General features: G+C 35.8%; 1 protein-coding gene across 5 annotated transcripts in view; it reads left to right on the top strand.

The window, feature by feature from the left end:
• BIRC6 (baculoviral IAP repeat containing 6) overlaps positions 1 to 24,958 on the top strand; it is a 176,597-nt gene that overhangs the window by 55,896 nt on the left and 95,743 nt on the right. For 2 of the 5 annotated variants that reach the window (XM_054630493.2, XM_054630491.2), the window contains exons 22-44: positions 1,133 to 1,266; positions 2,357 to 2,503; positions 3,072 to 3,259; positions 3,894 to 4,208; positions 4,588 to 4,687; positions 5,176 to 5,390; positions 5,563 to 5,771; positions 6,072 to 6,418; positions 7,477 to 7,696; positions 8,634 to 8,767; positions 11,267 to 11,404; positions 12,205 to 12,332; positions 12,743 to 12,874; positions 14,823 to 15,038; positions 15,419 to 15,602; positions 15,976 to 16,131; positions 16,472 to 16,605; positions 18,200 to 18,353; positions 19,121 to 19,237; positions 20,154 to 20,308; positions 21,461 to 21,587; positions 22,451 to 22,561; positions 24,176 to 24,309. In XM_054630493.2, the coding sequence (XP_054486468.2) occupies positions 1,133 to 1,266; positions 2,357 to 2,503; positions 3,072 to 3,259; positions 3,894 to 4,208; positions 4,588 to 4,687; positions 5,176 to 5,390; positions 5,563 to 5,771; positions 6,072 to 6,418; positions 7,477 to 7,696; positions 8,634 to 8,767; positions 11,267 to 11,404; positions 12,205 to 12,332; positions 12,743 to 12,874; positions 14,823 to 15,038; positions 15,419 to 15,602; positions 15,976 to 16,131; positions 16,472 to 16,605; positions 18,200 to 18,353; positions 19,121 to 19,237; positions 20,154 to 20,308; positions 21,461 to 21,587; positions 22,451 to 22,561; positions 24,176 to 24,309 (3,895 nt within the window). The remainder of the gene's footprint in view (positions 1 to 1,132; positions 1,267 to 2,356; positions 2,504 to 3,071; positions 3,260 to 3,893; positions 4,209 to 4,587; positions 4,688 to 5,175; positions 5,391 to 5,562; positions 5,772 to 6,071; positions 6,419 to 7,476; positions 7,697 to 8,633; positions 8,768 to 11,266; positions 11,405 to 12,204; positions 12,333 to 12,742; positions 12,875 to 14,822; positions 15,039 to 15,418; positions 15,603 to 15,975; positions 16,132 to 16,471; positions 16,606 to 18,199; positions 18,354 to 19,120; positions 19,238 to 20,153; positions 20,309 to 21,460; positions 21,588 to 22,450; positions 22,562 to 24,175; positions 24,310 to 24,958) is intronic. The other 3 variants (XM_077175715.1, XM_054630492.2, XM_054630494.2) reach the window with 3 other exon arrangements.

Here is a 24,958-nt window from a genome sequence, read left to right as displayed (position 1 = left end):
TGATAATTGCAGTCATAGCATTGTGTGGCCAAAAGCACTGACCCCAGCTAATGGGGAAGCATTTTGACAATCAAATAAGTCTAGAATCTGTTTTTACCTTGTTGCTGGTGTTGTATTCATGTAGACATTTACACTTCTGTGATTACTTGATAAAAAAAGACATTTAAACATTCCAGCCTTCTCAGCATGTTGGGGGCTTTTACTTCAGCTGGTAAAGAAAAGAGGAACTGCTTGGAGGCAGAGGGAAAAGGGAAGAACTTACTGCCGTTGCTAGTGTGTTTGTGGAAATATTTCAGATTTCTTCTGTCTCTTGCCAAAGTGCAGAGTGTTACGTTTCTCACTTTTGTATCTACACAGGTGCATTTCTTTCTACTCTGGCTTAGTAATTTAGCCTGATTTCCATTTTTTTTTCTGCTTTTCAGTTGCTGGTAATAGGTATTTTCAAAGACTAAAAAAAAAGCCAAAACAAAAAAAAACCACTTTTAAACAAAACCAAAACTGCAAACAAACAACCCCATTGATTTTGATACTACGTTAAAGTTTCCTTTTTCTTGGCTTATAAAACCATAATTGATTTGGGACCACTTCGAGTGATGGTGCTATTTTTTGCCCTCCAGTACTGCCAGAGTAAATGCTATGAGTTTTCTTCTGTTGAGGTATTTATCACAAGTGTTGATTGGTATGCCTAGCAGCATTTCCTTTTTTAATTCTTACTTCAGCTGGAAGAACAAGCTGAGGTGGAATTTCTTCTCCTGTTTTGAAACAGTACTGTGTTTTTATTGACTTCAGACTAATGTCTCATTTACTATGTGCAGGTGTGTGTTTTGCTCATTGTAGTTCTATTTTCATGTCTAGTGTGATTTTGTATCATGTTTTCAGGATAATATTACATCTTTGAAACTCTTTAGTAATGAAGAGTTACTTACTTAGCATTATAAGCTGTTTGAAAATGCCATCAAATAAATAATTTTAATACACTATAAGCAAGTGATAATTTCTAAGATGCGTCAAATGAATGAACAGGATAATTTGGAATATAATAAATCTGGATGGTAAAATACTTGATCTTTTACTGTAAATAATTTTATATGAGTTCTTATTGTGTGAATGGTGCTGTTTGTCTTATTTGCAGATATGGATTATACAGTTCACCTTTTGATCCAGTTCTGTTTGATTTGGAAATATGTGGCTCTTCTTGTAAAAATGTATACAACAGCAGTATTGGAGTGCAGTCAGATGAAATTGATTTGTCTGATGTTCTATCAGGTATGTATGTTTAGTTTAGCAGTGATTGATTGTGGTAGAATTAGTAAATCTCTATTATAGTGTTTTCTTTTCCTGAAGATGTGATTCTATATTTTCCAACTAAGCTGAAGTCCAAGGTATTCTCTAGCTCATGGTGTCTTTTACATTTCCTGTGGCCTTAGGACAAGAAGAAAAAGCCTCTTTCTGGAATCTGTTATTGTCCTATCCTGTGGAATATCTCAGGGTAGAGATTAGACAGAAAGGCTGCTCTCATTCCCTGGTCAGTCATCTAGGAATCATCTGTCACCTCTTTCAAGTAACTTCCTTGAGCTATGTTATTATTCATTTAGGCTAGCAACACTCACATGAGCAGAGAAACTTAAATGGATTTTTCTGAAGTTGGAAAGCTGCCATATGGCATTCTTCTACTTAAATATAAGGGTTTAATGAGGTATTTTTTTCTGTTTTAGAGGAGTTAAAATACCTTAAAAGCATATTTGTGTCTATCTTCTCAGGTTAAGTCATAAGTGAACCTTTAGACCCTGCAATGTCCTAAAGAACTAAATAATTTTTACCTGTCAGGAAATTCTTTTCATAGCAAGTGTGTTCATCAGTCTTAGTGACTCCTTTCCTTCTCTTGTATGCTATTATCTTTCTCCTTCCTGTCCCTTCCTCCATACAACTTTGTGAATTTATTTGGATATTGATAGTTATTATTAATAGTCTGGGTTCTACACTAAATTTGTCTATGATTTTAGTTGGTCTGACAGTTTCTTCTTCCTTTTAGTAACATCAATATTTTCTTGCAAGCTAATTTGCTTTCAGTGTAAAAAGAATAGAGCATCCATATATTATTTTTTTCTGGAATATAGAAGGTTATGCTATGCTTCTCTCACGATTGACAATTTGACTTATTAATATGCTCTCTTCAGATTTGACAGCAAATCCCCATTTATATTGAGGATATGATAATGTTAAGATGTTTCTTCTACAACATGAACTAATAAAATATGTGCCTTATATTTAGTTGTCCCTTTTGACACTTCATGAATTGAAATGTCACTATAAAGAAAACATTGGCTGACTGTGCAGATACATGTTTCTTTTTCAGGAAATGGGAAAATAAGTAGCTGTGCAGCTGCTGAAGGTAGTTTTACTTCTCTTACTGGACTTCTGGAAGTTGAACCTCTGCACTTTACCTGTGTTTCAACAAGTGATGGAACTAGAATAGAAAGGGACGATGCAAGTACGTTTACTGGTATATACAATTTTTCATTTTTTCTACTTAGCATAGTTTGTTCCGTAGTACATTTTTAATTTAACATAATGGCACTGTTTGACAAACTGACTGCTTGTAGTTTTGAAATATTAAAATGTTTTGTCTGTGATTGTTTTTTTCTTAAATAATTTCTTTATGTGAAGAAAGCCATATGTTGGGTCTCTGAACAGATATTTGGAGTTAAACTTCTTGGATCTTAGCAAACAAAGTGGATTTTAAAAATATTAACTTGAATCCATTTGTTTCTATTGGAGAGTAAAATGTACAAGCTTGCATCTTTACCTTACAAGCTTTTGTGGTGGAAGAATTCCAGAGCAATAGGTGGCTTTTCTGTAATCCAAGTGTTGCATGTATGACCAAGTGCATAGTCTGTAAACCATATACTTTGTAACTCAAGATGATGTTTCTTGTAGCAAGAACTGGATTAAAAAGATATTTCTCTTGGTTTTGCATCGCTCTGAACAATTTATAAGGAATTGTGTGTTTTAAAAGTGTGTTTTATAATTTCTACATAGGTGTTTTATTTTGTTTGTTTGTTTCATGCCAGTGAGTACCTTTGGGGTTACCCCAGCAGTTGGTGGCCTCTCTTCTGGAACAGTTGGGGAAGCCTCGACAGCACTGAGTTCAGCAGCCCAGGTAGCTTTGCAGTCTCTCTCTCATGCAATGGCCTCAGCCGAGCAACAGCTCCAGGTGCTGCAAGAGAAACAGCAGCAGCTTTTGAAGCTTCAGCAACAGGTTGGAGGCCATTTGGCTCTTTTCAGTGCTGTATCTAAACTTCGAAAGCTGAGAAAGTAGTTGCAGAGCTAGATGGCTTTTTTTTCCTCCATAGTATATTTGAGGAAGGAACTGCTCAGCATTTTGGTTTGCTCTTCTTAAGCAAAGTGCTGGTGGTGTCTCCCATGCTGCTTTGGTCTTTCAGACTTAGTTTTTGTGTATTTTAAGGGTGGGTTGGGAGTTTGTAGTAAGACCTAAGTCTTCATGAGTAGGTATATCAGTCTGAAATTGAAAAAGCATACCGAAATGAAAAGCACAGTTGCTGACACAGGAAAGTGCTAGTCATAAAGCTATTGTTAGCTGGCCAGTGCTTGGCTGTGTTGACTCTACTTTGCTGTTCAGTGTAAGGATTTTACTTTTTTTTTGATTATTCCATATAATTACTCACGTTCCTCAGCTTGTGAGTCAAATTAAATAGTTTAATAGTTTAATTTTTCAGCTTATAGGTAAGCTTTTTTCAGCTTACCTGTATTGAAGGTAGCTTAGGTTTATTAAATCCAGTTGTATAATCAAAGTTGAACTTGTGGCTCAATACTACTCCCATGTTCACAAGTAGTATTATCTGCTACATACATTGCTTTCATCTTCTCCACAGAAAGCTAAGCTGGAAGCAAAACTGCATCAGACAACGGCAGCAGCGGCAGCAGCAGCATCAGCAGTTGGTCCTGTTCACAACTCTGTGCCTTCCAATACAGTAGCAGCTCCAGGGTTCTTCATTCATCCTTCAGATGTCATTCCACCCACACCAAAAACAACTCCTCTCTTCATGACTCCACCTTTGACTCCACCTAATGAAGCAGTTTCTGCTGTTATTAATGCAGAGCTTGCTCAGCTTTTTCCTGGTTCAGTCATTGACCCCCCAACAGTTAACCTTGCAGCACATAACAAAAATACCAGCAAGTCTAGAACGGTAATTATTTTCTTTTTCTTAGAGAAACAAGGTGCTGTAAGCATTACCAGGGTCTTAATTTGTAATTGAGTGCTAGTAAATATATATATATATTCGGGTGAGATGTGAAAACTATATTGCTAAATTTATACCATGAGAAAAGAACTTATGAAAGCAAGATAGTATTGTTACAGTACCTCATCTGGTTTCTCTTTATTGGAGCTAGCTTAACTGTGTAAGGAGTTAATAATCCTTTGAACTTAGTAGTTCATATATTTTGATGGTTCATGCTCAAATCTAAGTGTAGTGAAGTGTTGTCAAAATTATGCCTTTTTAACAGCTCACAATAAATGCATAGGTGTTAATCACTCAATTTTACTGATGTTTTTCCATTCCTCAGAATCCACTTGGATCTGGCCTTGCTCTTGCAATATCTCATGCTTCACATTTTCTTCAACCTCCACCTCATCAGTCAATTATCATAGAGCGAATGCACTCAGGTAAAACCACAATTCCTAATAGTTTTGACACATGTTCTAGTAAGAAGTGGAATATTTTCTGGGGCTTTAGATAAGTTGCTTAGCTACAGTCTCTCTTAGCTTTCCAGAGTAAAGATATTTCTTGGTTTGTATTCTGTGATACCTGTGAGTTTAAGACCTAGCACTTGATGATAGTTGAAAAATGCTGGAGTCTTGGGGAATATGTTGGGTCTCAACAGAGAACCTGTTAAAAAATAATGCATAAAAAGCAAAACAGCTTCATTTACGTTTATGCCTAAATTTTCTTCTCAGTGTTCAAGCTGTAGTGGGAGTTTCTGGGATTGTGCAGGTATTTGTAGCCTCAAGTATGCAAATATAGCTTTTAAACAATGCATAAACCTTTATATACCTTTTAAACAATACATAAACATGGCTTTATTGAGAAGTAACATGTCTCGCTGGTTAGCACGCACTGGTCTTTCAGGCAATCTTGTGTTTTTCTTACCTAGGAGCAAGAAGATTTGTGACCCTGGATTTTGGAAGACCTATATTACTGACAGATGTATTGATTCCCACTTGTGGAGATTTGGCTTCTTTGTCCATTGACATCTGGACTTTAGGAGAAGAAGTGGATGGAAGGCGACTGGTAGTGGCTACTGACATTAGCACGCACTCACTTATTTTACATGACTTGTTGCCACCCCCAGTTTGCAGGTTTATGAAGGTAAAAGGATCTTTTTGTAAGTTCTTGATGTTTGTTAGTACATGAACTTACACTTAAGGTGTCTTCAGACCAAACTCTTTTGGGCTATACACTTTTAATATGTTTTTGACTTGGTGTTTATCTTTCCTGTTTTGATACAATTGTGTTACAATATAGTTGCATTTTCTTTCAGATTACTGTTATTGGTCGATATGGTAGCACAAATGCCAGAGCAAAAATCCCATTAGGATTTTATTATGGCCATACCTATATCCTACCCTATGAAAATGAGCTGAAACTAATGCATGATCCCCTCAGAGGAGAAGGTGAATCAGCAAATCAGCCAGAAATTGATCAACATTTGGCAATGATGGTTGCATTGCAAGAAGACATACAGTGCAGGTTAGAAGAAAAAAAAGTGTATTTGCTACTTATTTTAATGTAAACCACTGGCATATCATAATGTTGTAGTTTTTTTTTCTTCCCATTTTTTTCTTCAGACCAAAAAATACTCTGCTGTTGTAGAGTTGTGAGTATCTTTATAGGAATAATAAAAACTACGCTGTATTTTTTTTTTTTCTGTATCTGTTTTAACAGTGCATTCACAATGGACCAGAAGTTGGCTTCTGGCAGGGTGGTTGTCAAATGTATTGCTGTTTGCTAATGTGTATTGAATTGTGTTTTTTGAATATTTCCCTTTAGGTACAATTTGGCCTGTCATCGGTTAGAAATCCTTCTGCAGAGTATTGACCTGCCACCACTCAATAGTGCTAACAATGCCCAGTACTTTTTGAGAAAGCCAGACAAGGCAGTAGAAGAAGACAGCAGAGTATTTTCTGCTTACCAGGACTGCATTCAGCTGCAGCTTCAGCTCAACTTGGCTCACCATGCTGTTCAGAGACTCAAAGTAGCTTTAGGTGCAAGCAGGAAAGCACTGAAGGAACAATCTGATCCAAAAGAGTTGATTCAGATGTCATCCACAGAACAGCTACGCACCATCATTAGATACTTACTGGATACTTTGCTCAGTTTGCTACATTCGTCCAATGGTCAGTATTTTTTGAGGTTTTGATTTTTTTTTGTCATAATAGTAGAAACAATTTCCAAGTATTTTTATTTCTTGACCTGCACTTCTCTACTATAAGGCATTTATACTAGGTTTAGATGTAGAATCATAGAAATGTAGAATGGTGTTGGAATTTGAAGGGATCTTAAGGATCATCCAGTCCCCACACCCTACCATGGAGAGTGACACCTTTCACTAGAGCAGGCTGCTCCAAGCCACATCTACTGTAATTTTAGTAGCTGATAGCATACTTTGTAAAGTTTTACCATTGGCACCAAGCTGGCCTATCCACTTCCTGAAAAGGATAGGAGAAGGTGTCAAGGTCCTTCTCGCTTTTGTGTAGTCCTGGCTGCATATTCCTTTTTCAGATAGTCTTTCTTGGGATGATCCAGTTTGCTGAAGTAACAAAACATTGCCCAGGCAGAATACTCAGGTGGTTTTCACAGGCAGAATCACCTTGTGAAAGGATCAGTGAGCAATTGAGGCCAGTGTAATGCTGGGGGTGGATTGGGCAGTTAGAAGCGGGCCAAGGTAGCAGAAGTTGCCTCAAGAGTGGTGGTGGTAGTGAACTCATAAAACCAATATTTCTAGTTAGTTCATGATTTTTTGATATCCACTAAACATTTTTATTTCCTAAGCTTGCCATTGAATGAAGTCTTGGCAAATTGAAAAATCTGAGTAGGAGTTGGTGGCGTTTAAAAAAAAAAAAAAACAACAAAAAAAGGAAACGTTAAGTTTCCTTGTTGATTAGTTGTTATGTGATTTTTCTGTGCCAGTTTGTTCTAAAACATGATGGAGATTTGGTTTTTGCTTCATGTAGGTTCTGTGGAGTATTTGCACTGACATAGTATTGATTTGGTTTTGACCAAATGGCCTGGTCTTTGAGTTACCTACAAATCCCCATCTCCCCATATGTTCCCACCTCCTTTGCTCCTGTGCCAGTTAGTCTAATTGTAGTAGTTTAAAAAACTTACTGCAAACTTCTTCCTATGTTTTCAAGTCCTTGTCTCTTTAAACAGAGGTGTTCTCTTTTCTTAAAAGGGCACTCAGTTCCTGTGGTTCTGCAGAGTACTTTTCATGCTCAAGCTTGTGAGGAGTTATTTAAACACCTGTGCATCAGTGGAACCCCCAAGATCCGATTGCACACTGGCCTTCTGCTGGTTCAGCTCTGCGGAGGGGAAAGGTGGTGGGGTCAGTTTCTCTCAAATGTCCTGCAGGAATTGTACAATTCAGAGCAACTTCTCATATTTCCACAAGACAGGTAAGATATAAATCTATATTGATACATTACCTATGGATCAGTGAAGCAATTTCATTGTTCATAATTTAGCATTGGAGTTGACAAAATGAGACTGAAGGGTACTTATCCATGGTTTTCACTGATTTAAGAAATAGACCCAAAAAAGTACTGCAGATGATAAATGTCCAATTGCAGTTATTTATTGTGCCTATTTGGTTCTTACACCACAAAAAATTTGCTATTTTTTTTACTTGGAGATCTTTGCATACCAAGCAGGATTGCTGTCCAGTGGCAAAAGTGACCTTCTCTTTTATCAGGCTTAAATTGTACCCTCATGACAGAGTTGCTCTTCTCCAGTATTTGAAAGTGGGATTGAGACTGGAAGGTACACTATCAGCATTCACTGCAAAACACTGCACTGAGATAAGGGCAAGAATGTGTAGAGTTGAGCACTAAATGTTGGATATATTGATTATTTCAGATTATTGATTGAAGTCTTTAATATTCTAAATGTTAGCATTTTATTTAAATCAAACATATTTGCTGCTTAGAGGCTTTCTGCCTTCTTTGAACAGCACCATCTATATTCATATATTTATAAAGAATAATAATTAATTTTTAAAATTAATTAATTCAAGAATATAAGAATCCATTGATTTCATTCTCTTTGCCTGCTATCAATAATATGTAGTAGGAAATAAAATGGATGAGATCTTGTTTCAGATGTGGAAGACTCTGCTGACCTCTTGAGGGTGAAAGAGAAGATGTTCACCCTAACATGCTGCATTAACCTTAACAAAGATAAGAATGTGAAATCCAGTCTACTAGCTGGGCTGCAGTACTGCTTTCTGTGTCTCAGATGAAAGCCTGGGACAATAATGTTATATAAAGGGTGTAACAGCATATTACTGATTCTGAAAAAGAAATAAAATCTTAAATATGTAAATTTTGTTTTTAGGGTCTTCATGTTGCTTTCTTGCATTGGCCAAAGATCGCTAAGCAACAGTGGTGTTTTAGAAAGTTTACTTAATCTCCTGGATAACCTGCTGTCACCACTGCAACCTCATTTACCTGTGCACAGAAGAACTGAAGGTAGCTTTCTAATTTGGGAGGTTATTTTCATATTCATTATAAACTAGAAAATTAGGAGACTAACTCACAATTTTTGGTGTATTAAAAGAAGAAATTGCTTGTTTACTATATTTCTAAAACACAGTTGTCTTTTAAAATGTGATTAATCTTTTTGTTCTTTAGGTGCTAAAAGAGATTGCTTCCCCCACCCCATTAAAACTGAGCAAAATATGTTTGATTATTTGTATTTCAGCTAGGAAGCTTGGGCAGAGTGGGGGGAACATTCAGTGTATAGGCAGCTCTAGTGAATGAGTTTGGAATTTAATGGTTTGGAGAGAAATGCACCTTTTTGCTCATGAGATCCTTTCTAAGTTTCAAGTTTTGGAGGTGAAACAGATACAAAAACAAGTTTAGGTGTATCTGCATGGTTTCTGCAGACTACACAGTTTGCTCTTGTGGGGCTTTTTGTAATTACAAGGAATTTATATTTTTTGATCCTAAAAATATACTGAAATTATATCCTGCAAACTGATTTTCTTTGAGTGTTCTCTTAACTACCCCGACGTTGACGCAAATTCTTATTTTTGAAAACATCACACCCTAGGCTACTTCATTTGTTATGTGCAGGTAGCATTATAGAAGCATCAGTTGTTTAAAATTCTTAGCCTTGTGAGGTCTGTAAAGTGCCAGCTGAGTCTCTGTCCTTACAGACCTACAGCTGGTGTCAGAAGCTGTCCTATTGCTTCCCACTGATCTACCATGTGCTTTCTCTATCGGGGCCATATCCTGCTATAGTCTCTAACTAGTTTGAGGCAAACCCAAGCTTACATCTCCTCTACCTCTGTTTGCACTCTCCCCACAGCTTCCAATTCCTTTCATAGCTCTTGCCTTACTAGTTGTCCTCATGGAGGACTTTAGGAAGCAGAAGTAACTGATACTTCAGAGCTTTATTTGCTGGTCTTCCAGCTTCCTTCCTCCTGGACAGTACAGGTGAGTACTAGGGCAATATTATGTGTGGTGGAAGCATCAGGTATGGCAGAAGAAATTCCTTTTTGAGAACTGTCACACATAAATCAGGGTCAAAGGGGTGAATACTTACTGAGAACAAAGTGAGAAAGCAAAGGAAAATGAGAGCAAGAGGTGAGTGTTAGGGGTGGAGAGAAGTTGTAAACTTCGAGACCGGAAGAGGAAAAAAGGAATAAGCAAGGACATTTGGAGGGAGGGAGGGAGAGAAGCTGAGAATTTTTTTTTTTTTGGGTGAGATAAAAGGAAAATAAATGGTCTTGTTTTAACAGAAGCATGAAAAGGTATGTACTTCACTCTGCAGCAGGATCTTTTCTTTTTATTCTGCCAACCAAAAAGGTGTGTAGCAGTCACCAGTGCTCCTCATTTCTGTTCTTGCAATTTAGTCTGTGGTTCCAGTCCAAGTCCCGTTATGGACCTGTTGGGGTCCTTCCTCTGCCTCCATGGGATGGGCTGCTTTCTGTCAGTGTGCTCAGGAAACTGCAGTTAACAAGTCAGGCTGCATCCTAATGCTTGGATGCCAGCAGCTACATGTGATTTTGGATGGATCATTTCTGTGCCTTAGTTTTCTTGTTTGATCTGCATTTAATAATAGTTTGAATTAATTGCAGCTTTTTTGAGGTCAGTGCATGAGAAGCACAGTGTAGTTAAATGTGGCTCAGCACAGTGCACTGATATGAAAATGTGGGTGTAACCTCTCGTGCTGATGTCTTTGCTCTATGTTGACATGGTAAAATTATGCCATTTGCATAATTACTGTAATTAAGTGGTCATTATTTGCATATTATTACATGTTATTTGTTTCTGGTTTTGTTGAGCAGTCATGAGTTCACTTTGGAACTGTTTATTAGGATTTCCATGTGCACCAAGATTTTTCTTGCATGATGTACAAGATGGGGTTTTTTTTCCTTTCTGCCTGTACAAAAACACAGCATTTCAAGTGTGAGACTGAAATAGGCATTAGCCAGTCTTTAGTGCCACCAGTGTCGTTCATCTAGTCTGAAGTCATCCTTGGCTTTCCTGCAACTTATTCAGATAGCTACATGAAATGCACTCATGGAGAAGTCAAGATGAAGGTATCAGTATGCATGGTTATAACTGTCTTATTGGAGCCCTGCTTGATGGAGGAGTTACGTACTGTAGAATTTGAGATATCTACTTCATGTACTTTATTGCAAGCAGCTGTCATGCATTTGGTATTTAGGAAATTTAGACATTAAATTTTTGACTCTTTGTAAGAAAAATGCCGTTTAATTTTTAGCTTGAACAGTTGAGGTAAAGCTGTTGACATCCAACTTAACCAGACAAAGGGAGCTGTGACATTTTCGTTTGCACCTAAGTTTTATGCTGATTTCTTTCCTCATTTATGAGTGTTCAGACTCTCTCCTTTTAAAAAACAAAAAGAGGGGAGTGGAGTCTTTGTGGCCTAGTGATGTGAAATATGTGATGTTTGTCTTCAGAAATTTATTAAAGCACTGAAATTTGTTTATTTTGAAGGAGTTTTAGATATTCCCATGATCAGTTGGGTTGTAATGCTGGTGTCCAGACTACTGGATTATGTAGCTACTGTTGAAGATGAAGCAGCCACAGCCAAGAAACCTCTGAATGGAAAAGAGAGGGAACGCTTTTTGACAGGTACATCACCTTTATTATCAAAAGTTCATTCTATGAGTATTATTCTGGGAGGTGTTCAAATAACTGAAGTTCATTTTCTATTCACTTGAAAAAAGAGACTTTAAGAATGCATGTTGTGATCTTTTTTTCATTCTTGTCCACTTATTTACATCTACATCTCCTTATAAATGTAATCTCTTCAATTTTTTCAAGTGAAAAATGCAGGATTGATTTTAATTTGTGAAATGTCTGTATATTACCTTATGACTGGGACTTGACAATTGAACACGCACCATGTTGAGACACTTGGTATTGTGAGAAAGGGCCAGCAGTATGACTTTATAAATGTTTTGGTATTTGTATCCACTATGTTTAAATTGGTTTTTGTCTGGATTTCATTTATTTAATAATAATAGTAGTAGCAGTAATAATATGTACTATATATTGTTGTTCTTGTCGTCATCATTATTGTTATTATTATTATTTTGATTAGCTATGGTTTTCTTCTAATATCTTTTCTAAAAATTAAAATAAAGCCTTTATGTTATGAAGATGTTTTACTATATTTGCTTAGGACAGAGTTGCTTGCCTGCCTACTTGTTCTACGAATAATGAAAAAAAGATGGTACCACTGCATTTTAATATCACACAGAAATACTATTATGAGTGGGGACAGTTGAATAATGCCAAGAGTTCAGTTTAGGTTGTTTTTTTATTACTTAATATATGGAGATGCTAACCATTGAAACATAAAGGCTTTTTTCTAAAGTTAAATGAGGTTTAATAAGTTGGATTAATTTTTAAAATTTTATTTCCATTAGGAAACCAGTGGAGTTTTATAAATAATAGCCTTCACACTCAGAGTCTGAGCAGATCTACTAAAGGCAACAGTAGCCTCGATAGACTGTATTCCCGAAAGATCAGAAAGCAGCTCGTGCATCATAAACAGGTGACTTCCTGCATGGTAGTGGCCATTTTCACAGAAGTGTGTCTCATTTATAGGATATCTCATTTCTTGAAACAACAGCTTTGGCATTGGGACTCATTCAGCCTTGCTTTTGCATAGGTCTGATTCTGTAGCTAAAGGCTGCCTAACTTCTTTGACATTCATCTAAAACCATGGGGCAAGGGATCTGCTAGAAAAACAGATGTTGGACTGTACTGTTGTACTCTATTGGACAATAAATATAATGTACTTTCTACATAAATCTGAGTACAAGCACCTAAGCTGTGATTTAAAAGTATTTTAAAAGCTCAAGTTACAGTTTGAACTGAAGATTGCTATCATGTGAACATACTGATCCTTTTAACATCTTATTGCTTTAATTTTCATTTATTCCTATTAACATTTTCTTTTAGCAACTTAACTTATTAAAAGCAAAACAGAAGGCTTTGGTGGAACAGATGGAAAAAGAGAAAATACAAAGCAACAAAGGATCATCATACAAACTTTTAGTAGAACAGGCAAAACTAAAGCAGGCTACTTCAAAGGTATGATGCTCTGAAACTGTAACTGACTTCTTGTCCTTTATGTGAAAAGACCTGTTCCTGCAAAGTCATTTTTGTCTTACTTTGACCTTATTACAAAAAGTTGTTTCATCATGGCTGCTATCAAGTATATTCTAATACTGAAAAAAGCAGCCATCTGGAAACTTACTGCTCTGTGAAAAATAGTTTATTGTTCTACAGGATTCTTTTAGGTAGTCATGGCAAAAAATACTAATAAATTTGTAGCTTCAGGGATGCCAGTCATGTCATTAAACTTTGGATAACATGCAGCAATAGAGAGATAAAGTAGTACTTTATATGGGTAGCTTTTGTGCATGATGCTCTTCTAGATGCTTTCCTGGTTGAGTAATTGAAAATATTCATGTCAATGTCTGTCTTCCTGAACTAATAAATACGACTTTTGAGAATTGTTTTTGAAGTTTGTCATAAGCTCTTTAGCTTCCTGAAGGTACCCACCTCTTCAGTTGTGGCATCTTGCAATAGGCCCCAGATATTGAGAGTCGATGATGTAGTTAAAGAATTGATTCGGCTACGAGAGGAGATGCTGCAATTTAGTGATTTCAGACAATGACAACATGGACTTTGCAGGGAACACAAAAAATGTGTAAATCTTTCTAGCTACCAAACTTAGGTGGTATTTCTCTTGAATTATCAATATTTTGAGAGAAATATTTCTCTTGAAATATTTACTCCCTAGTTCAAGAAGTATTCATGTCTGTTAGGATGCCTGAAAATAGGGCTGTGGAAGGAGATTACATGATGTTGGACCTTACAGGCAATCTAAATGAAATCTTAAAATTTCTAGTAATAATGGAAAAAAAAATCACTAGCATAAAAATAAAGTCCTAAATTTTCACTAACTGTACTTGTCATGAGCTGTTCTTTCCTGCACTATCTTCTGCTTTATTCCAGCAGGTTATACCAAGGGTACTACTCCACTGGGGACCCCTTGAGACACCTTTAAATGAGTTACTGACTGAACTGTGCTGTCCAGCTGTTTTAAGTCTCACTTTATATTAGCCATGTTGCATAAAAAAAACGTGGTGAACAAAAGATCTTTCCTCTTGTAGTTTCTTGTAGTTAAGGTGTTACTGCACCCTTGAAAAGTTGCATTTTATGCGTGTTTTGCTATTTCGCCTACTAATCACTTTTAGTTATGACAAGCTGTGAGTGACGTGAGATGTGTACTGCATTTAGGAGAAAGTGAAACCTTTGTCTTACTAAATAGCTCTTTCTTTGGTCTACTTCAGTAGCTACTGCTTAAGTGAGATTATTAGAGGAAATTGTATTATCTAATGACTGCTAGTGTAGCTGATACAATGAGCTGAGCTGCTAAATGAATGCCCTTGGTGGATGAGAGGATTAATAAAAGCACCTTCTTTTCTCCATTGCATATAGGCCCTCTGTCAGAAAGGTTTTAGTTCAGAGTCTTTATCAAAAATCAAAGTAGTTCAATATATGGTATGAATGATACATACTTTGTATCATGGCAGTATTAAGAAATTTAGAAATTCCTGATGATTTATCAAACGTGAAGAACTGAAAAATCAGTGTTCTTGTAAATTTCCATGCTATTTTTTATGAAGTTTGTTTTATGGTAACTGTAGCTTTATGTCCATGTGTGGAAATATCAAAGAAACTTTGAAAATATGTATTTTCAATATGTGTTATAGTACACGTAAGGCTTAATTGGCACTTTTGCAGAACTGAATTTGATTATGCATTTGTCATCTGAGATAAGATGCTGCCAAAACAAATTTCTGCCAATAATGCCTTCATTCCATTCCAGATTCTCATATATTTTTAGACTTCCTTCTATTTTTTTAAGGAGTTCCACAGTCTCTGTTATTGCTGCCACACTGATTCAGTGGGAAAGGATTTAGAGATCAGTTTTAAACTGTAACTGTTGTTTCAAATTTAATTTCTGCAGCACTTCAAGGACTTAATACGCCTGCGTCGAACTGCAGAATGGCCTCGTTCTTCTTTAGATACAGAAGTATCAACAGCAAAGGAAACTCCAGAAATTGAACCACTTCCCTTTACACTGGCACACGAACGTTGCATTTCTGTAGTGCAAAAGCTGGCACTCTTTCTCTTGTCCATGGACTTTACTTGTCATGCAGATTTACTTCTTTTTGTTTGTAAGGTAAACATAATATGGAACATCACTATGTAGCTACAGTAGCAACCACATTACATTAGTTTTCTATTGCTGCATTTTTGCTTGTTTGATGGTAAGAGTTAACTGCAGCACTAAAATGGCTACTCATTTCTGCTGAAGTAGTTTTTCTGATCTGTCACTTTTTGTGTGACTTACAATATTGTGGCTTCAAAATTGCATGGAAAAACTATCTTTAAAAAAAATATATCCATGTAATTACACTTGTAAAATTCTAAAGTATGAGCTGGTAAAAATACCTGATTTATTTATAAGCAAAATCTAATAATCATAGAAAGTAAAGTTATTGTATACTTTCATAGGGTTAACTATGAAGAGGCATATATTTATCTCTCTTATTTTAATAGGTTCTTGCTAGAATTGCAAATGCTACAAGACCAACAATTCATTTATGTGAGATTGTAAATGAGACTCAATTAGAAAGATTATTGCTGCTTCTTGTTGGAACTGACTTTAACAGAGGAGACATCTCCTGGGGAGGAGCATGGGCTCAGTATTCTCTGACTTGTATGCTGCAGGACATTCTAGCAGGTTTGTTTTAAAATCATATTCTTTAGAAGGTATCTTACACTTGAATCTTTCTTCCTTTAGTATTTTGGGGAGGAGTTTATCACTCTGTTAATCTGCTGACACAGTCTAAATTACTAAAAAAACCCCAAAAAAATCATAACATTTAGGTTAGTGTGTAAAAATGTGATTTAAAATTGCAATTAGAGTCAGTTGAAAAGTTAATTTTATGTGACCTGATTATTTGGAAATTATTCAGAACATTTCCCCTTGATGAAATAAGCCCCCAGAGGATTTAAAGTTACATGAAAAAATTATATTGGTGTAGACACTAGGATGTTAATTTGTAATGGGAATAAAGTTTGAAATTAAGTTGTCTGCTTAATTTAATACCTAGGAGAGTTGTTGGCACCTATAGCAGCTGAAGCTATGGAAGAAAGTGCTTTGGGAGAAGATGCTGGAGCTTCAGCTGGAGATTCTGATGACTCTCTCCAGCAGGCCACAGTTCAGTTAGTGGAAACCATAGATGAGCCTTTGACACATGACATTACAGGTAAATTATTCCATAATTCTGTATGTGCATATTCATTGAAAAGAGTAAAAAAGCAATTTTACTCATCTATCAAGGTAGCAGTAAAAGACTTTTTGGTGATAGTATAAATAGTTTTGGATAATATAGGCAGATTGAGTAATTAATTAAGTTAATTTTACATCTGGCAAGTAAAAAATGGTTATTTTTCATATTCTTTTTAAAAAGGCAACTTGATTGCATATTTGAACTTTTTCCGCAAAGTTATAATAGTAAAAAGGTTAAAATTACCTGTTAAGTGTATTATGCATCCTCATTGTATAATTTTAACTTGCTAATGTTAATATTCCTTTAATGATTCAAGGTGCTCCACCCTTGTCATCATTGGAAAAAGATAAGGACATTGATCTTGAATTACTGCAAGACCTGATGGAAGTTGATATTGATCCTTTGGATATTGATTTGGAAAAAGATCCCCTTGCAGCCAAAGTCTTCAAGGTATGTCACACCTAAATTTTCAAGATAACCTTTACATGTGAGATAGAAAAGTCCTTACTCTCTTACACTTCTTCAGTAGTGGTATTTGTTATCTTAATCCTGCTACTAGTTTTTTGTGATGTTTAATGTGGAATGACAAGAAAGAATGCAAATATTCACTTCTCAGTTGACCACAAAATATTTTACCTTTGCCTGAAGATACTTGTGTAAACAAGAGGTTCTGAGTTTACTCACACGTGTTGAAAACAACAAAGCACGTGTTGAAAACAACAAAAGCGTAATAGAAAAACAAGACCTAGTCTTGTTCTTTTTATTAAGAACAGAGCACCATTTCTGTGACTGATCTTAAGATGAGTTTATGTTGTTAGTATTGTATTTAAAAAAGGAGGCCAACAGTAGCTTGTGCTCAGATTGGCTTCAGACTATGAAGAGAAGCAACTCACTTCAAAATTTACTTCACTGGGGAACAAGAAAATTACTAAGTACTTTTATACTTAAAATTAAGGCTAAATATAAATATGTTATACAATTACAATGTTCTCAATGTCTATGAAAAACCAAAAATATTTAGACTTTAAAGAAACACACTGTTCATAATGAAATATTGAGTGTCTTTTCTCTGTTAAGAAGGATAACATTTAGAGTTTTTCCATGCCTCTCACTATTGACTTAAACCTCTCATTTGAATTAACCTAAATTATCTGTCTCACCACTTGCTCAGAAAACACTGAATTTTTTTCTGTATTTCCTCATATGTCCTTCCACCCATTGCCTATCATGTAAACATTTTTTTCTTTAAATCTCAGTCTACCACCAAAAATTACACTTACTGCTGAAGTTCTGTGTTACTGATGTTTCCTGCCTTCTTTATTCTCCTATCATGTAACGTGGCAGTACTCTTTAGTCAGCTTCATCCAAGACATCTTTATTGTCTTATTACCTGCTTTGATGTCTACCAAAAAATCACCATAAAACTTCTTGGTTCTTCATCCTTCTTAATATTTGCTTCCTTATCTCAAAAATAACAGTTGGTCTTGGATCTCACCAGTAAAAAGACCGGCATATGCAAATTGCCTTTATACAGTGTTACATTACTTTTTTCCTTGTGTCCATATGCTTTGTTAGTATCTTAAATTATGACACAAGTAGAGATCACTCAGCTGTTTCTTTTTCAGAGCCCAGTACAAATAGTCCCTGAGCCTCACTGAGGCTTCAAGGTACTTAATTAGTACAGTTAATAGTATAGTATAGTATTCTGTCACTATAAATACTTCTTCAAAATATCTGTGTAATGCTCTACTTCCAAATTTACAATATGGTATAAATGTGAGAAGAAAAACTGATGTTGACATTTTCAAATTGGCTTCTTGAATCTTTGAGGCAGGTAACTACACTGCTGGATTTTGATAATCACTAAGGATTCAGTAGCTTATACTGCAGTAAGGATTGAAACAATTTTCTAAAGCTATCAGAACCAATCTTCTGGTTTTAATTTTTTTTAACTTCCACATTTGTTGTTAGTCATGAAAAGCTTTTGGCAATCTAAAGACTTGGCAATTATTGTTTTTCCTTTGTTTTTTCTTTATTTTTTAAGCCTATAAGCAGCACCTGGTACGATTACTGGGGTGCTGAATATGGCACCTACAATTACAATCCTTACATTGGTGGTGTTGGAATTCCAGTTGCAAAACCACCTGTAACTACAGAGAAAAATGGATCACAAACTGTCAGCATATCAGTCTCTCAAGGTAAGCAATGAATTGAAGTTCTGTTCATGGTTTCTTTTCTGTAATACTGTATTTGACACCTTAGGACAAGAAATTATTTTAGCAATATATTTTAAGAGGAAAAATTACATTTTATGTATGCCACTTTTTTTTCTTCCTGTAGTAACTGAGAGAATATAATGTGAAACTTACATTTAAAAAAGCCCAACATAGCAGAAAATCTTACTTTCTAACATTTTGGAATGCACTTATAGGCAGTTTTAAATCATTTCTATTTTCTCAGGAAATTTTGGAAGCTCTTTTGTAGTTGGCTCTACCCCAAAGGAGTGAAGTGGCACACTTGTTTCATTTGTAGGAGTACTACTGAAATGGGTGATAAATTTTTCTTTTGCCACACTGGGAAAAAACAACTTTTTGGTTCTCGTTTGAGAGCTGTTGCCTTAGGAAGAAATGACTTGAACATATGCAGATTGTCATGTGTGATAGTAAAGTAAGTGTGGAAAGAAATTTGGGTCTGTTTCAGAGAAATACAGTATTTTAATAATTACACATTTCAGGTCTGTAAGAATGTTATCGAAAATTAGAGGAACAAAGGTGAGATGAGCTCAGTTGTTCAGAGCATGGTGCTGATAACACCAAGGTTGTGGGTCCAATGCCCATATGGGCCATTCTCTTAGGAGTTGGATTTGATGATCCTTGTGGGTCCCTTCCAATTCAGGATATTCTATGACTCTGTAATTATGTATGTCCTTGATATACTGTTTTACCTTATTTGTTGCCTTCTGTAGCTTTAGATGCACGTCTGGAAGTTGGACTTGAGCAGCAGGCTGAGCTGATGCTGAAAATGATGTCCACACTGGAGGCTGATTCCATTCTACAAGCATTAACAAACACATCTCCTACATGTAACTACATGTTGTCAAATCATTCTCTTCACATAATGATCATGATGCTTTGAAGTTTTTAGTAATGTGTTTGTAGTCACTTAGTAGCTGAGAAAAAGTTACACTTTGCTTGCATTTTCTTATGAGGCTGAACTTTAGAGATAGCTCTTTATTCAGATTTCTGATTAACTTATATGCCTGTATTTAAGACACTTTGTGAAACAGTCAATTATGCATGTGGATTATGCTACAAAGAAGGGAAAATTTTCAGTTTTAGGTTTAGGTGCAAGCAAACATTAAGCTCCTGTGTGAAGCTTCATTCTTGGTGTTTGAAAACTCTTTGCGTTTGACAGTTATACCTACTGAGTGATGAAAGTGAAAAATACTTGAATACAATTTTGAACTCAGCTGTTGAGTGAGCTTTATGTTACAAAAACACTCAGAGTGTTTTACTTTTCAACCTTTTTTCAGTGAGTTGTGCTGCCCATCTTGTTAAAATGTGTTTATTTGTAGCCCTCTGGGTACTTCAATATGCATGCAGTCATTGGCTGAGTATGTAGTGATGGAGTAGGTTTAGTGATATCTTCAGAGTTTATTCTCTGGAAGTTCATTATTGTCTGCAACAGTTGCACTGTAATGGATAAAAGAGATGTTCCAATTGTTTGTCTTACCAGGGCACTGCTGTAATAGCTGTGAAAATGTATTTGTGTGGACTTGGTTCCAAACAGTTTTTGTCAAGATGGAAATGTTTGATATTCAAGTATGCCACTACTGTGGCAGTCAGTAGTCCAACTGAACACTGTGTTGAAGATGTTCTTTTAATTTATAAAAAAGTGTCTTTCACTTAAGTACAAAATGCAGGAAATAGTTATGAAATGACTTCTGGCAACTTTTCAGAGTAATCCATGGGGGGATGGTGCCCTGTTTTGTTTTCTAGTGACGCAGTCTCCCAGTGGCACAGATGATTCCTTGCTGAGGGGATTACATGCTGCTAACCAAAATGCCCAGCTTATTGTGCAGTTGTCATCTATACCTATGCTGAGTGCATGCTTCAACAAACTCTTTTCCATGCTGCAAGTCCACCATGTTCAGGTAGAGAATTTTGAATTTTAAATGTTCTGATAGTATTTTTCTCTAAATTTGAGAGTTGTTTTCCACTACTTCTTGCTACTTACGATTCAAGTAATCTGTTAGGTTTTGTGCTTCATTGCTTATGAATATGTCATGGACTACAGTACTGTAGTAGACAAATTACAACAATGTAATAAACAAAGCTCTGAAAGCCTTTGTGAAAGCAGGCATTGCTTGTTACAGTGGAAAACTGGTATACATTTGCATATTTAAAAACAAGTTTGTATGTCCACTGAATGATAATTGTTTGTTTATTAATGAAAAATGTCACTAAGTGACACTTAATGACAAATGGAGATTTGTGGAGGTTTTCAAAACCCAGTTGAATAAACCCCCAAGTGACAAAGTCTGATATCTTCTTTGGCATTTCTTTGAGCAGATTGGATTGGATAACTTGCAAAGGTTCCTTCCTATCTGAATTATCCAATGATCCTGTATGGTAATAGCAAATTTAAAAGTTTGCTTTTTGAGAAGTCACTGGTTTAGCAATGCTTTTCTTGATTCATACAAAGGAATGCCATATTTTGATAGAGTGGCTGACTCCATCCCTCAATTGTTCTTTACATGAGAAACTGTTTTGGATGAGATGTTTAAACATCCTTGATGCTTCCCCAGAATATCTAAAGTTATGTTCCTCAGGGGAATTATTCAGAGTAAGCATTAGCATCTCTGAGGTTTCTCATTAGATAAATGGGCCTTTTGAATAATTTTGGTTGACTGGGAAACTGTCATTTTAATAACATTCCAAAAGCTTCCCTGCAAACCTGTAAGCCTACCTGTACATGTTACAGGTATAGGGTTATGATAAAGATATTTCCAAACAGTGTGTAAAGCTGCATTTTCTTAACACAAGTTTGAAGAAACTTCTTCAGAGAAATTATTTGGAAGAAATCAATTACAAAAACAATAGCAGAAGCATTTGCTAGTTAGGCTGAATTTGCCTTGAATATTATGTTTAGCAGAATTTTCAAATCCAGTGAAAGAGAGAGTGAGTGTGTGTGTGCAGTGAAATAGTAGCAGCTGAGAATGTAGATCAGGCTTTTAAAATTAAAATTTTGATGCTCTGGGGTTCTGAGTTTGTTCTCATAATGGGTTTTTTTCCCTTTCTTTCAGCTTGAATCCCTATTGCAGCTATGGCTCACGTTAAGCCTGAATTCCAGCTCCTCTGGAAGTAAAGATAGTGGTGCTGATATTTTCCTTTATAATGCTAACCGAATACCTGTTGTTTCCCTAAACCAAGGTAAAATACATTAAATATGGGAAATGACTTTGGGTTTGTTTTTTTTTTAAATAGTCGATTTTTAATAATAAGCAAAAAGTATTGCAGTAAGTATTTTTGATAAGATCAGTGTTGAGATAATTTCTATGTTCTTATTAAAGAACTCTTGGTCTCGTTTTCTTCTTAAAGTGGAAAACACATTGCTAGAGTGTATCAGAGAGTTGATTCATTCAATTTTTATAAAATGGTAAAATGGTAACATTTGTGGTTCTGAACTCAGAATTATTCCCAAGAGGACTCATTAAAATATGCTTCTTAGTCTGAGATGAACTCTGCAACTGTATGCATTTTTCTGACGAATTTAATCTCCTTTATACCATCCTATGATCCCTCCCTTAACAAAGGGGTCAGCAGAGTGGGAAAGCTCCATTATTGTTGAGCATCAGACTACTAATCTAGTATGAAGGCATGCTGAATTTTATTTTTTTTTTTTTTGCAATTTGTTATACTATTTAATTAAGGAAGTCTGTGGTATCTTGTGGTGATAATGAAAAATGTTAATGTCTGATATAATGAACCTGTTACACTGACTTCCTGAGTACATTTGAAACGAGTTTCTTTGTATCGTTTTCTTTGAGATGGCAGGGTCTGTACACTGTAGGAAGTTCTGTGGGCCAGTTCCTGTGAAGCATTGGTGAGGCTTCTTTTCCTAATTTCCTGCAACAGTGGTTGCAGGAACAGTGACAACAGTGGTCAAAACAAAATGGATGCAAGGAACAATAATATTAATAACAATAATCAGCATAGCACCTTGCAGTAAAAATTAGAAATTTATAGTAATAGCTTGAAGATTAAAACTTGGAAAAAACTGTTTTTCTTGACAGCTTCAGTAACTAGCTTCCTGTCAGTTCTGGCATGGTATCCTAATACTTTACTCCGGACGTGGTGCCTTGTGCTTCACAGCCTAACACTCATGACAAATATGCAGCTTAATGGTAAGTTTATTTGGTTGGTTTTCTTATGTTGACAGTTTTAGAGATGTACAAATGAATGTTGCTTCCATCACAAGACTTCCAGAACATTCCTTCTGTCATATGCATGCTTTTGTTCTCCATTAACTTCGGGCTTTTCAAGAGTGAGCTCCTTGAATTGCTTGTACCATGGGAAACAGAAACCCTTATGGTAAAAGAAAATGTCATTTATAAGTAAGTCATCAGTATCTTCCAAAAAACATTTTAGGACTAGCTAATGATCTCTGGGAATTAGTTTTGTAGTAGGAGAAGAAGTAGCAGAGAGGAGTGATTAAGTTGCTGTGAATGAGATTGAAGTTTTTCTGACAGAGTAGGAATATTTTTGTAAATATGCAGGCACCAGTCACTGCTTATATTAAGCTATCTGAAAATAAGCCCCCAGCAGCTGAATCTATTAAAATAGAAATCCAGCCATTTCATTTCCCTATGCATACCAGAAATATCTCACATTCTCTATATTGCTCCATAACACACTAGAAATAATCTCACTTTGTGAATGAGATTTTGCCACAACGCTGATGGAAATTAAATGAAGTAGTTTTTAAATATTGCCTATGAATCTTTTTTTCATATTTGCCATTTCAAGTAATTGACTTTAAGATGCACTTTGTTGGCAAAATTTTTACTTTCTGTGATGTTATTTAGAATTCAGTCTCACAAAAATCTGCTGAAATTTTTGCCATCAGATGAAGAAGTAGAGCAAAAAACCAATGAAAAAGACTTAGGCACAAACTGAGACTTCACTCTTATTCATAGTATTTGAGAATAGATCATGGCCTGATTTTTGGAATAACTGCCTTAATTAACAAGCACACGTACTGTCAACTCTTGAGTCAGTCACACCTTATCAGAAGGGATGATCACATTCAGACCTATGTGTGAATGTCCCTGTAACTCCCCCAGGGTGCAGTTGTACACCTGAGCCAGTTGTGAAAAGGAGAACATTGGCATGATGGCATTGATCAGAAAGCATTGTCCCACTTCCACAGGATCTGTTTCATATTGGGCTTTTTTCAGGCTTTGAACTAAATCAGTATACTAGTGCTGCAAGAGTAAGGCTTCACATTTAGTAAAGCTCATTTGTTTGATCACTGAAGGGTGTATTTTGACTCAAGTTCCAGTCTTCAGAGTTCTTATCTGTTAAGCTCCCTACAGTTTTATTCTGAGAAGTCTTTGCATGTGCCAAGAACAAAAATACTATGATTGTTTACAGGATAACAGAACACTTGGTCTCTGTCTGACAAACTAAAAAATGCACTAGAACCTTATTGAAGTGTTGGACTAACAAAAAAAGACAAATCAAAATGTCTGTATCTATTGCACCTGCAAAATTAATCTTGATTTTCAGGAATACTGCCTTAGCTAGCTTGGAACACTGATTAGATGGTTTTGGGACTTTGTATCTGTACTTACTGGAAAACTCAAAATTTTGGTCCTGAGTAAGCAGTTTTTGGTACCTGATTTAGCTGACAATATTTCTACGTCATGAAATAAATATAAGGGTTTTGCACTAAAATTACTTGATTTACATTTAATGTTCAAGATGACACACGTAATTTTTATGTCTTTATTTTTAAGCTGGTCCAAGCAGTGCCATTGGAGCTCAGGAAAGTACTGCCCAATTGTTGGTATCAGATCCCAACCTTATTCATGTGTTAGTGAAATTTCTTTCTGGCACTAACCCTCATGGAACAAATCAACACAGTCCACAGGTAATGAGCAACTAAAATAAGAGAAACTTCTTGCAATAGGATTTCAAGACACTTGACAGAAATAAGTGTTCATTCACAATGTATTATATCCTTGTCTTGTTTCTTCTTCTAGTTATAGACTTAGTTGGTTCTGATGAGCAGCCATAGGGAAGTTCATGTTGTTGATACACTCTCAGTAGTGCTGGTATTTTTTCACAGCTCTCTGGAGACTTGCCACAGGGAGAGGATGCCATATGTGAATGAAGTGTTCCATTCAGTTACTTTCCCAAAGTCTTGTTGGGTTGGGATAAAAATGCCAATGAAGATTAAGTTTTAATAGCTAAGAATTCCTGAACTTAAAATTATACTTCATTTTCTTCCTGTTTCTGAATTCATGTGGTATCTGGTGCCTCTCCTAATTTCAATTAATGTTTTCTTGTTTTTTGTCATCTTTGAAATATCTGCGAATAGTGTTTTAAAAAAAGCCCAAGTGAACTTAACTGTAGCTAGTATTTGCCAGGAGTCTCAGTTTGAGAGACAGAAAACACCTGGTAGTTCCACGGGGTTTTCTTCCAGTAAATTTTTGAGAAAATACATAGTCATTTCCAGAACTTGAACACTGCACAGTGCCATTAAAGTACTTACTTAAGTATGTAGTTTGTGAAAAAAC

Source organism: Agelaius phoeniceus, chromosome 3 (genome assembly GCF_051311805.1).
Source record: "Agelaius phoeniceus isolate bAgePho1 chromosome 3, bAgePho1.hap1, whole genome shotgun sequence".
In the NCBI taxonomy this organism is placed as follows: Eukaryota; Metazoa; Chordata; class Aves; order Passeriformes; family Icteridae; genus Agelaius; species Agelaius phoeniceus.
The sequence above is the reverse complement of the archived record's forward strand: the minus strand, read 5'-3'. Positions and strand labels throughout refer to the sequence as shown.